This window comes from Macaca thibetana, chromosome 7, assembly GCF_024542745.1.
Source record: "Macaca thibetana thibetana isolate TM-01 chromosome 7, ASM2454274v1, whole genome shotgun sequence".
In the NCBI taxonomy this organism is placed as follows: domain Eukaryota; kingdom Metazoa; phylum Chordata; class Mammalia; order Primates; family Cercopithecidae; genus Macaca; species Macaca thibetana.
The window spans coordinates 115,668,930-115,684,609 of NC_065584.1; the positions used below are offsets into that span (position 1 = coordinate 115,668,930).

General features: G+C 43.2%; 1 protein-coding gene across 6 annotated transcripts in view; it reads left to right on the forward strand.

Moving 5' to 3' along the window:
* Positions 1-366: 366 nt before the first annotated feature.
* The window catches only part of TJP1 (tight junction protein 1), a 274,243-nt gene continuing 258,929 nt past the window's right edge, over positions 367-15,680 (forward strand). For all 6 annotated transcript variants that reach the window (XM_050800090.1, XM_050800092.1, XM_050800093.1 and 3 more), the window contains exons 1-2: positions 367-554; positions 13,223-13,355. In XM_050800090.1, the coding sequence (XP_050656047.1) occupies positions 382-554; positions 13,223-13,355 (306 nt within the window). In that variant the 5' untranslated portion in view covers positions 367-381. The remainder of the gene's footprint in view (positions 555-13,222; positions 13,356-15,680) is intronic.

Consider the following 15,680-nt stretch of genomic DNA (forward strand, 5'->3'; position numbering starts at 1 on the left):
GTGCTAACGGTTGAAAAGGAGCTCCTGCCAGCCGCTGAAAACACCGCGACACGCGGGCGCAGGGCCTGGGCAGGGCGGCCGGCGCGCAGGTGGCCCGGCCTCGCCCAGCGGCTCTGGAGCGGGAGCCACGCCAGCCCGGCCTCCCGCGAGACCCGCACCCGCCCGCCGGAGCGCGCCGCGGGGCCACGGCCTGCAGGGGTGGAAGGGGCGGCGGCGGCGGGAGCTGCGGGCCACGCACGGCGGCGGCGGGAGCGGCCGGGCACGCACGGCGACGGCGGCGGCGGGAGCGGGAGTCCGAGCCACGCACGGCCGCAGCGGCGGGCGCGGCGGTCGCGGGAGCGGCGGGAGCTGTGGCGGCGGCGGATGGCCCAGAGCTGATCTATGCGGCGCCTGGAGGGGCTGTGTCTGCGGCGGCGGCGGCGGCGGCGGGGCCCTGCCCGCGAGCGGAGCGGGGACAAGATGAAGTACCAGAAATACCTGACGGTGCTGCAGATGGCCATCGGCGTCACTCCCTCCAACCGCGGCAGCCTCCTGCCGCTCAAGAGGAAGCTGTGGTGAGGCGGCCGCGCGGGCGCGGAACCGCAGCCGGGCCAGGCGCGGGCCGGGGCGGGGACCGGAGTGGGAGCGGGGGCCGGAGCGGCCGGAGGGGGCGCGAGGCCGAGGCTGCCGGGCCCGACGGGGCGCGGGGCGCGGGGCGCGCGGGGCGCAGCAGCCAAGGCCGAGCGCAGGGCCGCCGACTGCCGCCTTGTGCCGCCTTGTGCCGCCTTGTGCCGCCTTGTGCCGCCTTGTGCCGCCTTGTGCCGCGTGCCCGCTGGCTGGTTTCGCCGAGACCCTCGCCGTGCCGGCGGCGTGTACGGCGGCGGGGAGCTGCCGGGACCCCTGGCACCCGCACCCGGGCGTCGGCCTCCCGCCTCTGTCTGTCCTTTCTGCTCCATTACGGCGGGTTCTGGCTCAGAATTTCCAGCCAGGCTCTCGCGGAGACAGCAGAGAATTCATTAGTATCACGGTGTGCGTTTTCAGTTATTTTTCAAAAATTCATCTGCTGCTGAGTGCAGAGTAGAGGACGAGTAAGGCAAGGGGAATAAGTTGGGACATTATTATTGCATTGTCGGGGACTGTATTCTACCTGCATGCGTTCCAGTTCCTCCGACCTGGAGACTGTTACTGAGGTAATGAAGAAAAAACACCTTTCAAGAAAAATGTCTGGACCTTACTGGTTTACGTTGCTGATTATCTACAGGATTGTATATTGCATTTTATTAATCATATTCCGTAATCCAGACGGAATCCTAGGAGCCTCCTAGGTATTCCACTGGCTTGAGATTTAGGCTTAAGGTTCTTTTGCAAAAGAAGTAATCTAGTAAAGGGAAGATGACTACAGAAAAAAGATGCCAGTTGTCATGACAGTCAGTGGTCATTTTAATTTTAAAATTAGTGGTCAATGTAGCTCATAAAGGTTTTATTCAATTCAACTGAACACAGTCTTATTTAATCCTGAGGTTATAGAGAAAGGAGATGAGGCTGCTTTTAGGTAATGAGGAAAGTAATTCCTGCTGTGTAAGACAGTGTGAAAGAATGATCCTTACCAAAGTCTGTAGTGGTCAGCCAAGAAAAAGATGGGTTAAGAAAAAGAATCCTAAAAGTGGAGAATTTTGAAGGTAAGACGAATATGGACAGCAAAGTTCAGATTTCAGCTGTGCCACGTACTGTGTGACCTTAAACAAGTTCCTGGAGTGTCTGTTTCTTCCTCTGTAAAATGAGAATCTTGTTATCTCCCTCATGGGGATATATACAGATCAACTCTGATAATGAATACGAAGGTGTCTCCTACCACTGTGCCTGGCTTAATCATAGGTGCTTAGTAAATCTTAGTGTCTTTCTGCCTCCACCAATTTGTTTTTTAAAAAAATAAATTTATTCTGCAAAAGATATTTTAATGTGCCGGATGCAGTGGCTCACGCCTGTAATCCCAGCACTCAGGCATATGGCCTGAGGTCTGGAGTTCAACACCAGCCTGATCAAGGTAGTGAAACCCTGTGTCTACTAAATAAGCAAACAAATAAAACAAACAAACAAATACAAAATTAGCCGGGCGTGGTGGTGCATGACTGTAATCCCAGCTACTCGGGAGGCTGAGGCGGGAGAATCACTTGAACCCAAGAGGCAGAGGTTGCAGTGAGCCAAGATTATGCCACTGCACTGTAGCCTGGGCAAGAGTGAGACTCCGTTTCAAAAAAAAAAAGAAAGATATTTTAATGTGATGAACAGCAAGTGACAACACTTAGAAGACAAGATTAGCCACAGTTGAATTAAAACATGTCTGTGGGAGATGTTAGCAAATAAATGAAGACTGTCACTACAGTGAAGGAAGAAGGGGTAACACTTGAAGATCGCTTCTCAGATTGATGGTATATGGGGGTATGGGAGATACCAGCACCAGTAGTCATATCTCCCATTTTGCTTTTCTCCTGAGCACTTATCAATAACTAACACACTGTTTATTTTACTTATCTTTCATATATATTCCCCCTCTCCTCACTAAAACTTAAGTTGCATGAGGGAGAGCTTTTGTCTGTTTCATCCATTGCTGTAAAACACCTGCAGCTGATATCTGGTTCAAAGGTATCAGAAAGCTTCTCAATAAATATTTGCTGAATAAATGGATTCTTAATAATTTGTGACTGGGAAATAATATGTTAGGGAAATCTGTTTTTTTTTTTTGAGACTGAGTCTTGCACTGTTGCCCAGGCTGTAGTGCAGTGGTGCGATCTCGCCTCACTGCAAGCTCCGCCTCCCGGGTTCACACTGTTCTCCTGCCTCAGCCTCCCAAGTACCTGGAACTGCAGGCACCCGCCACCATGCCCGGCTAATTTTTTGTACTTTTAGTAGAGACCGGGTTTCACCGTGTTAGCCAGGATGGTCTCGATCTCCTGACCTCGTGATCCACCTGCCTGGGCCTCCCAAAGTGCTGGGGTTACAGGCGTGAGCCACCACGCCCAGCCAAGGGAAATCTATTTTCTAAATGTTCAGTTTTAAATTATTTATTTATTTATTTATTTGAAATAGTTTTGTTCTTGTTGCCCAGGCTGGAGTGCAGTGGCAGATCTTGGCTCATTGCAGCCTCTGCCTCCAGGGTTCAAGTGATTCTCCTGCCTCAGCCTCCTGAGTAGCTGGGATTACAGGTGCATGCCACCACACCCAACTAATTTTTTATATTTTTAGTACAGATAGGTCTTTACCATGTTGGTCAGGTTTGTCTCGAACTCCTGACGTTAGGTGATCCACCCACCTTGGCCTTCCAAAGTGCTGGGATTACAGGTGTGAGCGACTGCGCCCAGGCCAGTTTAAAAATTAAGACGTGAGAATAATATTGGAGGAATTATTAGACATCAATATTAGCAGCATTTGGTCACAAAGTTAGGAAACCAGGTTTATTCTTTTCCATCATTGGGGTTCTGCTTCTGAAAACACATTCTCAAAGAATTTCTGAAGAGAGGACACAAGGAAATAAAATCCAGGTAACTTTTATATCCAAGCAATTCATGTTTGAGGTAGGCAGTGAGTTAGGGCCAGGGATAAAAGCCATCTTACTAAGAGATGGCCTTGAAAAGGCAAGGGGCTTTTGTTGAGCTTTTCCATGATCTTAGATAATCATTTCATAATTTCCACTCAGTGTTAACTTGCAAACATTCATGTAATTCTACAGTGGCAAAGGGAAGAGCATGCTCTGTGAAGACTCTGGAGTGAGTGGCTCTTTTAAACAGAGATGTAGAATACTTCATATTCTTAAGTTGGAGAACATTGTTCTGCCAGATTCATTTTTCTCTTATACACTTTGGATTTATTTTCTAGATAATGTTTCATTTTGCTAGTTTCATAGCAACCGCACGTGGAGCATTTGAGACATAAGGTACCATCATATGTCTAGAAGATAGTAGGATGTAGGTCCTGTCTCTCGAGTGGTGGGTGGAAACCAACAGCAGACATCAACGATGCTTATAAGACCTTGGAATGCACCAGCTTGTGCCTATTTACAAATGCGAGGACCAGACGTGATGGCTCATGTCTGTAATCCCAGCACGGTGAGAGACCAAGATGGGTGAATCACTTGAGGTCAGGAGTTCAAGACCAGTCTGGCCAACATGGGGAAACGCTGTCTGTACTAAAAATGTAAAAATTAGCCAGGTGTGGTGGTGTGTGCCTGTAATCCCGGCTACTCGAGAGGCTGAGGCAGGAGAATCGCTCGAACCTAGGAGGCAGAGGTTGCAGTGAGCCGAGATTGTACCATTGCACTCCAGCCTGGGTGACAGAGCAAGAATCTGTCTCTAAATAAATAAATAAATGTGAGGATGTATTACGAAAAGTGGTCAAGGCGTATGTGGAGATTTACATGAAGGTATTTATATATCTGTGTTTCTCTGTCTTTATTGCAGTCTCTATGGAGAGGCTCCTGCCAGTGTAAAGGGCAGCGTTGCATGCCTTATTCCCACACTTCCATCTCGCTTGGGCATTTGTGCCTGTCAGTTTTTCTTTGTGCAATATCTTCTGTCTTTCCGATTGGCTCTGCAAATCTCGTAAGGAGAATTATATTTGCAGACCAACTTAGGTGGAAACTAAAGCAGTCAGACCGACCCACATCAGTGGAGCCTGTAGGAACCCTCTTCTCCTTATCCCCTTATCCGAGAAATTTAGGAAGCAGAAGCGTTTGCAGTGTTTGGTTCTGAATCATTACTTAGGAACCCAGAAAAAAGCCTGGTTACCTCTACCTGAGGTAGGTATAAGTTTGCAGAGCCTGCTGGCTTCCTTTGGGGGACCTCCTGGAATTGCCAGTGATGAAAAGAAGCAGTGGGGCTTTGTGTTTTCAGGGGATGCTGTAACAGATCACGTAAACTTGGTGGCTGAAAACAACAGAAATTTATTTTCTCAATTCTGAAGGCTGGAATTCCAAAATCAAGGTGTTGCAGGGCCACGCTCCCTCAAATTCTCTCGGGGCGATCCTTCCTTGCCTCTTTCGAATATTCTTTGTGGCTGCATCAGTCCATTCTTTGCTTCTGCCTTCACATGACCTCTGTCTCTCTGTGTCTTCTCCTCTCTCTTTTTTTTTTTTTTAGAAGACTAAAACTTTTAATTTTTAATTTATTTCAAATTATAAATTAGAAGCTCATAAAATAAATGCTCCATTGTATAATATGATGTATACATATGCAGATGGATTCTTCTGCAGGCCATATTAGAATCTCCACTGCAACTAAAACAGCTCTCCTCTGACATCCTTGAGACTGACTGACTTATTCCTCTGTCTCTTATAAGGACACTTGTCATTGGATTTAGGGCCCACCTGGATGATCCAGGATGATCTCTTCTGGAGATCTTTAACTTAATTACATCAGCAAAGACTCTCTTTCTAAACATGGTAACATTCTAAGTAAGGTGACATTCATGCTGCTGTTCTGCAGGTGTGAGGCACAAATAATAGTTACTCTTTTCTAATGTATGCAAAAAATATTTTCATAATTTATTGCTGTCAGCAGTCTTGAGTTTTGCACTACGTGCTTTAATAGTATTTACAGTGGGCTGGGCACAGTGGTTCACACCTGTAATCCAAACACTTTGTAAGGCTGAGGCGGGCAGATCACGAGGTCAAGAGATCGAGACCATCCTGGCCAACATGGTGAAACCCTGTCTCTACTAAAAATACAAAAATTAGCTGGGCGTGGTGGTGTGCGCCTGTAGTCCCAGCTGCTTGGGAGGCTGAGGCAGAAGAATCGCTTGAATCCAAGAGGCGGAGGTTACAGTGAGCCGAGATCACGCCACTGCACTCCAGCCTGGCGACAGAGCGAGACTCCATCTCAGAAATAAAAATTTTAAAAAAAAGTATTTACAGTGCGCTTAGGGAGAAAAAGCGGTGTCATTTCATTTTCTTTATACTCTGACATTTCCCCAGTTGTTTGATTCGGTGATTATTTAAGGCCATGCACTATCAGTATATTCATTCAAGTAGTCATCTAATAATGAGATTCCAAAAACACTAAGTTGCTATTCATTGAGCTATTACTTGCCAGACTCTGTATTAGTGCTTTCCAAGTATCCTGTCATTATTTAACTTAGAGCACCCTTACGAGGTAGGTGCTGTATTTTCCTAGTTTTACAAATTAGGTCATTGACTTGCTCAGACTCAATTCATCAAGGTTTAAAAGACAATTGATCAGTGAGATGAGAGTCTAGAAGGAGAAAATAACTGAAAACAGATAATAAAATGACTGGTAAGTGCCCCATAGAAGGTTGTTTCTCCAAGGGTGGTCCCCCGGCCCACTGATGGATCATTGAGGTCCTCGTTGGGAGGTGAAGGGCTCCAATACCCAAGTCCTTTCGTAATTTATTTATTTATTTTGAGACGAAGTTTCACTCTCGTCGCCCAGGCTGGAGTGCAGTGGCGTGATCTCAGCTCACTGCAATCTCCGCCTCCCGGGTTCAAGTGATTCTTCTGCCTCAGCCTCCTAACTAGCTGGGATTATAGGCGCCCGCCACCACACTTGACTAATTTTTTATATCTTTAGTAGAGACGGGGTTTCACCATGTTGGCCAAGCTGGTCTCAAACTCCTGACCTTCAGGTGATCCACCCCCCTTGGCCTCCCAAAGTGCTGGGATAACAGGCGTGAGCCACTGTGTCCAGCCCATAATTTTTTAAATGACCTAATTATTAGCAGTTGTACACATTATTATTTCTAAGTTCATCAAATGACTGTTTACTATTAACCTATTACATGAGTTATTAAGCTTTCTGAAGTCCAATGCTTATAAACAAAAATTAGCATTTTACTAGCTTTTCCTGAAGTATCCTTCAGAAGGATTTAGCAATTTTTTTTTTTTTTTTTTTGAGACGAGCCTTGCTGTCTCCCAGGTTGGAGTACAGGGACGTGATCTCGGCTCGCTGCAAACTCCACCCGCTGGGTTCACGCCATTCTCCTGCTCAGCCTCCCAAGTAGCTGGGACTACAGGTGCCCGCCACCACGCCTGGCTAATTTTTTGTATTTTAGTAGAGACAGGGTTTCACCGTGGTAGCCAGGATGGTCTCGACCTCCTGACCTCTTGATCCACCCGCCTCGGCCTCCCAAAGTCCTGGGATTATAGGTGTGAGCCATTGCACCCCGCCGGGTTTAGCATCCTTTTAAAGCCAGCTACCCTCCTGTACTTAGCAGTGTCTCGCGGCTCCTTGGCTCACATTATTGTCTGGAATTCCCCTCAAGTGGAGGAAGGATGCTTTGCTGTCACTCATTAGCATTCTCTTGAGTTGACTGTGGCTGTCAGTTGCCGGGATCTTGAAATGAATATCTTGTAGAAGGATTATTAGATGTTGCTTTGTTGATAGACTTGTCCTTGTGTAATTACTTTGTTTTTACCGTCTTGATTATTGTTGCCCGATTCTGTGTTTTTATTGAGTTCTTTTCCGCTGAAAATTAGAAATGGGTGGTGTAGATGAGCTTGGGAGTTGTTTGTCCTAGGATGGTTGGAAATATTTGTAGCCAAAGCTCCTGAGTTGGAAACAAAAGGAGTGAATACCTATAGGCTCCCTGGGAAGGTCGGGCTTTCAGGGCTGGGGAGTAGAAAAGCACTGCAGCAGAGGGAAGGGTGTGGGAGGTGTGCTTGCAGAATGTCAAGAAGTTGTGCTGCACTGTGGTGCATGTATTTTGAACTAGTGAAAATTTGTATGTCTGTCAGATTTAAATGACTTTGCTAAGGACCGTGTCCCGTGTCAAAGATGTAGCAGTCCACATTTGGCCTGTAGCTAACAGCCCAACAGAGCTTTGTAGGTGTGACGTAACGGGTAGAGTTGGATTGGTGTATGTCTTTCTCCTGCATGTTCTTGACCAGGGAAGATATATTCAAGGAACAAGAACTAAATGTTGACAGTTTTCTGGGTTGTTAATAATATTGGGGCAGGTGCTGGCTATCACCCAAATGAGGGCCTGTCTAGGAAGCTGTGCTGGAGCCTCTGAGGGGATGCCTCCTCCCTTACCTCGGGAGCTATGACAGTAGAGGCTGCAGTGCAGACCAGACCTGTTCTAGCAGTGTCAGGTGAAGAGAAGGGAAATGGGCAGAGCAAGTGGGGGACTGCCTCCAGGGGCCAGGCCTGTGGTATGTGTTCATCGGGTGGGGGTAGGAAGTGGAAAGAGAGGGTGGGCCTTGGGCTTCTGCCTTTGATGCATGTCAGCCATGCCCACAAGGAAAGCACACCCTCATGAGGGAAGTTACAAAGGGGATGGAGAGAGGCAGGAATTTTCTCCCCAGCTTCCCTCTAGGGAGGATAAAATGGAATTAAGAACTAGGAAAAGTAAAGCCTCCCTGTAAGCTAAATATTGATTTTCCTATAGATCAAGGGGAAATGTGCAAGGTGCTTATACGTCAGTTCCTAACTTTATTTCCCTGTCATCAAGGGCCATTCCCCTAAATATGTGGGGAATCATCCCCACAGTCTGAGTTACTCAGCGCAGATCTGCACCATCATGACTGGGGAAGAGTGGTACCAGGCAATTAAAATAATTTATACTCCACGTCAAATGGAACTGTCCTTGGTGGGCTCTTTGTATAGCTCTTCTCATGTGAGTTATAGATATGCAACTGTGTTCTTGTGAGTGTCCAGAAAAAAATAAAACACACACATACTCCTCCCCAAGACAAATATTCTTAAAGACAGTAATAAACGAAAGAGAAGCATGTCTAAAATTCACCTATTCCTACAAGAACACTTCTACTTACACCAGGGTTAATGTTCTACATTATTATCTAGATCATTATTTTTTCTTTTCTTTATTCCACACCAAACAAAGTGGGGGTGGTCATTATTGAGCCGTATCCCTTTTAACAGTTTACCTCAGCTTCCCAAAGATCTGGTCAAAACTTTAAAGTTACTCTGTAGAAGCCTGGCTAAATTCTTAGACAGGATACCATCTTCCTGTGGAGTCTGTGGGCAGGTTGGGTCCAGAGCTGATTTTCACCTGGTGTATACCAGTTTAGCGCTAGTGATTATTACATATATATACACATATATTTTGAGACATATCCTGGAGCCTCTGAGGGTATGTCTCCTCCCTTACCTCGGGAGCTATGATGGTGAAGGCTGCAGTGCAGTCCAGACCTGTTCTAGCAGTGTCAGGTGAAGAGAAGGGAAATGGGCAGGGCAAGTGGGGGACTGCCTCCAGGGGCCAGGCCTGTGGTATGTGTTCATCGGGTGGGGATAGGAAGTGGAAAGAGAGGGGGGGCCCAAATACACACACACACACACACACACACACACACACACACACACACACACACACACATATATATTGAGACGTGGTCTCACTGCATTGCCCAGACTGGAGTGCAGTGGTGTGATCACCGCTCACTGTAACCTCAACCTCCTGGGCTTACGTGATCTTCCCACCTCAGCCTCCCAAGTAGTTGGGATCACAGGCATGTGCCATCCCGCCTGGCGAATTTTTTGTATTGGTTTTAGAGACAGGGTCTCTCTATGTTGCCCAAGTTGGTCTCAAACTTCTGGGCTCAAGAGATCCTCCTGTCTCAGCCTCCCAAAGTGCTGGTATTACAGGCATGTTGTTATTATGATCCTGGTAGGGAGGGCAGTGTGGATCTATTCTAGTTATATTTATGGTCATTTTATTTTTCTGTTTTAATTTTTCACTGGATTTAGTATTACATTGAGTTAACCCTGATAAATTTCCTCGCTATCTGCCATTTATAAAATTTGGTAGATATGAATTTTTATTACAGGCTCTTTTAGGCTTCTAGATTTGGCATAAAGGGAGAATAGTGATGCCTTTCTAAGTCAAATGAGAGAAAACTTATGAAAAACGCTAGACAGATTTATTTATTTATATTAAATGTTTGCATTAATTTTCTAAAATATGATCACACCTACCAGCACTATCAAAATAAAGTGAGAGAAATAAAGAGTTGATTTGTATATTGTTTTATAACTATTTTTCTTTCCCATATGTCCTCTTTTGAATAAAGCTCATTGTTTTCATGGAAGCTTTTACCCTGCAGAGAAGAGAACAAAGCTGTACAATGTTTCTTTTTATCCTGAGAATCATGAAAGTGGCACCAGTAAAAATTTTACTTTGGGAGGCCAATTGAAAGGAAGATGCACTAGAAATTCAATGAAAGAAGAAAATTGATTTTTAAAGCTACAACAAAATTGCTAATGGTCTGAGTAAACAATAAAGAATGTCATCAGTGGACGGTATTTTTGAGGACTCTCTGAAATGTAACTAGTAGATAGGGATAGATCTGTTGAGAGAAGAACCTTGCAGTTCTCTGGAACGCTGGGGTCAGAGAGGCAGGGCTGTCCTAGAGGTAGCTACTGGCTTACAAACGAAGCTGCCTCACAGACCTGGCAGCGTATGTATCCCATCTCTCTGCCAGAGTTACTGAAGGCAGGCCACAGTAGTCGCAGTGGGGAAATGGGTGTTTTCCAATACCAATGTAAGTAGACATTAAATCACCAAACAGTTCAAGAAAGCTGGTACCCAGAGAATTACCAAATTAAAACACAGAAGAACTAATCCCTGAGAAAATGGAAAAAACTAGATGGTTATTTTCACAAAAAAAAAAAAAAAAAAAAAAAGAAAAGGTTATTTTTGGAAAGATGCATGAGAATATTGCATTAATTAAAAAAAAGACTAGATACAGGCTGGGCGCGGTGGCTCGCGCCTGTAATCCCGGCACTTGGGGAGGCTGAGGTGGGCAGATCATGAGGTCAGGAGATCGAGACCATCCTGGCTAACACGGTGAAACCCTGTGTCTACTAACAATACAAAAAAATTAGCCGGGCATAGTGGCGGGCACCTGTAGTCCCAGCTAGTCGGAAGGCTGAGGCAGGAGAATGGCATGAACCCGGGAGGTGGAGCTTGCAGTGAGCCGAGATTGCGCCACTGCACTCCAGGCTGGGCGGCAGAGCAAGACTCCGTCTCAAAAAAAAAACTGAAAAGAGAGAGAGACTTGGAACACTTGAAAACACAAGATAAATCAGGAAAGGATTAATATAAAATTGTAGATGGGGAAAATTATCAGACAAAATAGCATTTAAGGTAAAATCTTTAATTGGTATAGTCTTTTTATATGATAAAGGATTAAATCCCTAAGAAGATATGTGTCATAAACATCAAGGCATCTAATAAAAAATAATAGAAATATAAAAACAAAAACTAAAAGACATGGATTAATTGACAAATCCATGTTCATGGTGGGAAATTCTATAATAGTCCTTTATACAGAATCAGCAGTTCAACAGACAAAAATATCATGAAGGACATGGAGAAGTTGAGTGATAAAATAATGAAGTGATAAAGTTGCCCTTGTGTTTAAGGACTCCCCCAAATGGATATTCTCATATACTGTTGATGGAAGTGTACATTTGTAAAGCTTTTTGGAACGGTATTATCTATCAGCATTTAGAAAAGTCCCATCTCTGACTGCATTTCTACTTTGAGGAATCTTTCCTAACTAAATAATGCATTTGTACCCAGAGATGTTGCCAAGGATGTTCATCACTGTATGGTTTGATAACAAACATATGAAAACAAACTAAATGCCTATTAGTAGGGGAGTAGTTGAACAAATTATATTACATCTATATTATGGGATACCATTTAGCCATTGAAGAGAGTGAAATGGTTCTGTGTGGATTATTATGGGAAGAACGTTAAGATATATTAAGTGAAAAATACAAGGTATAGAACAATGCACGCAATTTGGCCACCTCACTAAAAAAATTTCAAAAGGAAATAAACACATCTTTATATAAGCATGAGCATTTGCTGGGAGATTATACAATACAAAGAACTGTTAATAGTGGTTGGTTTTGGAAAAGATATAGGGGTTTGGGATGAGGGGGAAAAGGGCAGCTTTTACTTTCCATTTTTATATCTTTTTATGCTCTTCAAATGTTTTAACTATATGGATGTATTACTTTTATTCTAAACTGTAGCCATATCTAGTCTATTTTATGATATTTACTGTGTCTAAATGTATATGTATGAACATGTATTCCAGTGTGCACTTTATAGATGGCTTAGATTATTTACTACTACTTTTTATTTTATTTTATTTGTTTATTTATTTTGAGACGGAGTCTCGCTCTGTCGCCCAGGATGGAGTGCAGTGGCAGGATCTCGGCTCACTGCAAGCTCCGCCTCCCGGGTTCACGCCATTCTCCTGCCTCAGCCTCCCGAGTAGCTGGAACTACAGGCACCCGCCACCACACCCAGCTAATTTTTTTTGTATTTTTAGTAGAGACGGGGTTTCACCGTGTTAGCCAGGATGGTCTTGAACTCCTGACCTCATGATCTGCCCGCCTCGGCCTCCCAAAGTGCTGGGATTACAGACGTGAGCCACCGCGCCGGCCTGTTTACTGCTTCTTGTTGTCTATGTTTTCGTGATTCCATAATTATGCTGAATTAAGTGTTGGCTATCATGTTTAGATTTATGTTATTTTCATGCTTAACAAAACCATTCTGAACAGTATCTGTGACGGACACAATGATAGCTCACTTGTACTGGGTGTGAGTGCTGAATAAATACCCGCCCAGAAGGAAGCAGATACCTCCAATTTACCTAGGAAACTTCAGTGTAATATTAATGGCTTCTTCAAAGGTTGTAGGATTGATATTTAATGAATCTTTTTTTAAAAAAACCTTATTAATGAGACAGGGTCTTACTGTTGTCTCTCAGGCTGGAGTGCAGTGGTGGCTCACTGTAGCCTTGACCTCCCAGGCCCAAGCAATCCTCCCACCTCAGCCTTCCAGGCAGCCAGGACCGCAGACATGCACCACCAGGCCAGGCTAATTTTTTAATTTGTGTGTATATATGTAGAGACAGCGTCTCCCTGTATCGCCCAGGCTGGTCTCAAACCCCTGGGCTCAAGTGATCCTCCTGCCTTGGCCACTCAAAGTGCTGAGATTACAAGGTGTGAGCCATCACCCACAGCCTAATGAATCGTAATGTTGTACTATTTGAACCGTGTCAGGATGTCTAAACTAGCTAAGAAATACTTAGAAAGGGTATCTGATAGAATGTAGCTCCGCTGTGGTTCTTAACTTTTTGGCTGGAAAAAGGAGTGTGACATTTCCAAAGCTACCCTTGAGTAAATGCTTACCGGAAACTTGAGAAATGTGTTCACCTGTAAACCTGTCTTTTTAATAATTTTTTTCTTTCTTGCAGGGTAACCCCATCCTCTGAAAATCCTAATGGTGCTACTTCTAGTGTCAGCCAAGGAAAACCCTCTTTAAGACGAATTAAAGGGAGATTACACAGAAGCAAAAGCCTTGATAGCATCGATTTCTGCGAGCTCACTGTAAGTGGACTGATCAATGCTTTTCTTATTTTTTCAAAGAATATGAAAGTTTTTATTTTATTATTGTCATAAAAGTGCAACAGACTTATTTTGTGGCAGGCATTTTTAAATTTTGGAAATGGTTTACCCAACAGGTTGCCAACCAGAATGTTTTCTTAACTAGCATGGATATGACACATTTATAAAATGGTTCATAATGATGATTCTGATACAAAGAGAAGATAGAGAAATGCTTCGTGAACTCCACAAGAAAAATTGATTTAAGTTCAATAGAGTATTAATGGGAATATCTTATAAAATCACAAATCCACATGTTAATATAAGTAGAGACTTAAGTGTCTAATTAACCCCAAGTGCCAGACAATAACTACTCTGATATTATTAGGACAGATCCCAATTCAGTTAATGATGGTGCTTTCTTTCTATTTTTTTTTTTTTTTTAAGAGCCAGGGTCTCCTTCTGTTGCCCCGAATGGAGGGCAGTGGTACAGTCATGGCTCACTGCAGTATTGAACACCTGGGTTCAAGTGATCCTCCCACATCAGCCTCCCAAGTAGTTGGGACTATAGGCGTGTGCCACTGTGCCTGGCTAATTTTTTAATATTTTGTAGAAATGGGGTCTCACTATATTGCTCTGGCTGGTCTTGAACTCCTGGCACTTTCTTTTATTCTAAGTGGTTACATTAATGGTCATATTTGACACATTATTATTTCTCATATGGGAATGTGGTAAATTCATGCATGTTTTTGGAGGAACACTGGCACTTTCAGGCCCCACTTGAATAAAAAAGAAACTGTAATGCCAATTTGTAAAACAAACACTAGAATTTTCTTTGTAAAAAGGTTTTATTTCAATTAATGTATCATAAGTTTCAATGGTAAATTAATGAATGTTTAGGTTATTTGGTAGACCTGATATGTTCATTTCTGTCCTTTTTGAGTTTTGAAAAATTTTGAATGATAAAGGTACCATTCGCCATTGTTTCAAAAAATGGTATCAAAATATGAAACTAAATTCTGTCTCTTTCATCTCTTACCTGTAACTGCTAAAAATAAAAGCTCAGTAAATGTGAATACTCTATTATTTACTCTTTTTTTTTTTTTTTTTTTTTTTTGAGATGGAGTCTTGCTCTGTCGCCCAAGCTGGAGTGCAGAGCCACAATCTCAGCTCACTGCAACCTCCGCTTCCCGGGTTCAAGCGATTCTCCTGCTTCAGCCTCCTGAGTAGCTGGGATTACAGGTGCCGGCCACAACGCCTGGCTAATTTTTTGTATTTTTAGTAGAGACAGGGTTTCACCATCTTGGCCAGGCTGGTCTCAAACTCCTGACCTTGTGATCCACCTGCCTCGGCCTCCTAAAGTGCTGGGATTACAGGCACGAGCCACTGTGTCCGGCCAGTACTCTATTTTTTTTTTTTACATGTATTTTTACATTTATTTTTATTTGTTTACATTTATTTTACATGCATTTTTATATTTATTTTTTCATTTTTACTAAAATAATTTTATTCAAGCATTTTACTTTAAAATGTTCTTGAATGCTTTATGACATAAGACATAAATAGGTAAAATGTGACCTATCAGAAGACATTTAACCAAGAACAGAAAAAGAATAAAAAGACAGTAAATTCTTGCTGAGTTAGACCTAACAGTTAAAGTAACTAAAGAAAATGTAAATGTACTTCAAAATGAAGTGAACTGCTTTTCGAAAGTGAAACATTGAATTCATCAAGAAACAAATTTAAATTATTTGTTGGAGTATAAAAATGGAAATTTAAATTTTATCAGCTTTTTTTCTATTGTGTAAAACATTGTCATTACTGAAGCATAATCATATAATTAATTTTGCATGTCATAAAATATGTTTCTTTGCATAAACAGAATCATTCTGGTTGGGGGAGAGATTATAATGTTTCTGGAATGTAACAGACAAAAAGCTTTATGGAGAAAAAGATTGCCTTCAGTTTTCCACAAATAGAAATGACAAATAGAGTTACCTTTTTATCATAATAAATATGTTTTTAAATTATTGAGAGTTTATTGTCTGCTTCGCTTCATGAAAGAATTGAGCTGGTTGAAGTTAGTACACCCTCCAAGCAAGGAAAAAATACTGCTACCCAGGTGCGGAATTACTTTCTTTCTTTTTGATGGTTTTCTATTTGACTCTATCTCAAAAGTGAAATGTCTTAGTATCCCTGAAGGGAAGGCATTTTGACATTGATATTGAAAGAGAGGAAAAGTTGAGGTTCATAGAAGGCTTATTCCGGGGAGGAGCTGTATGTTCTGGTGTAATGGTTCACTTGGCTTCATGGGCGATGTTGTTTTAA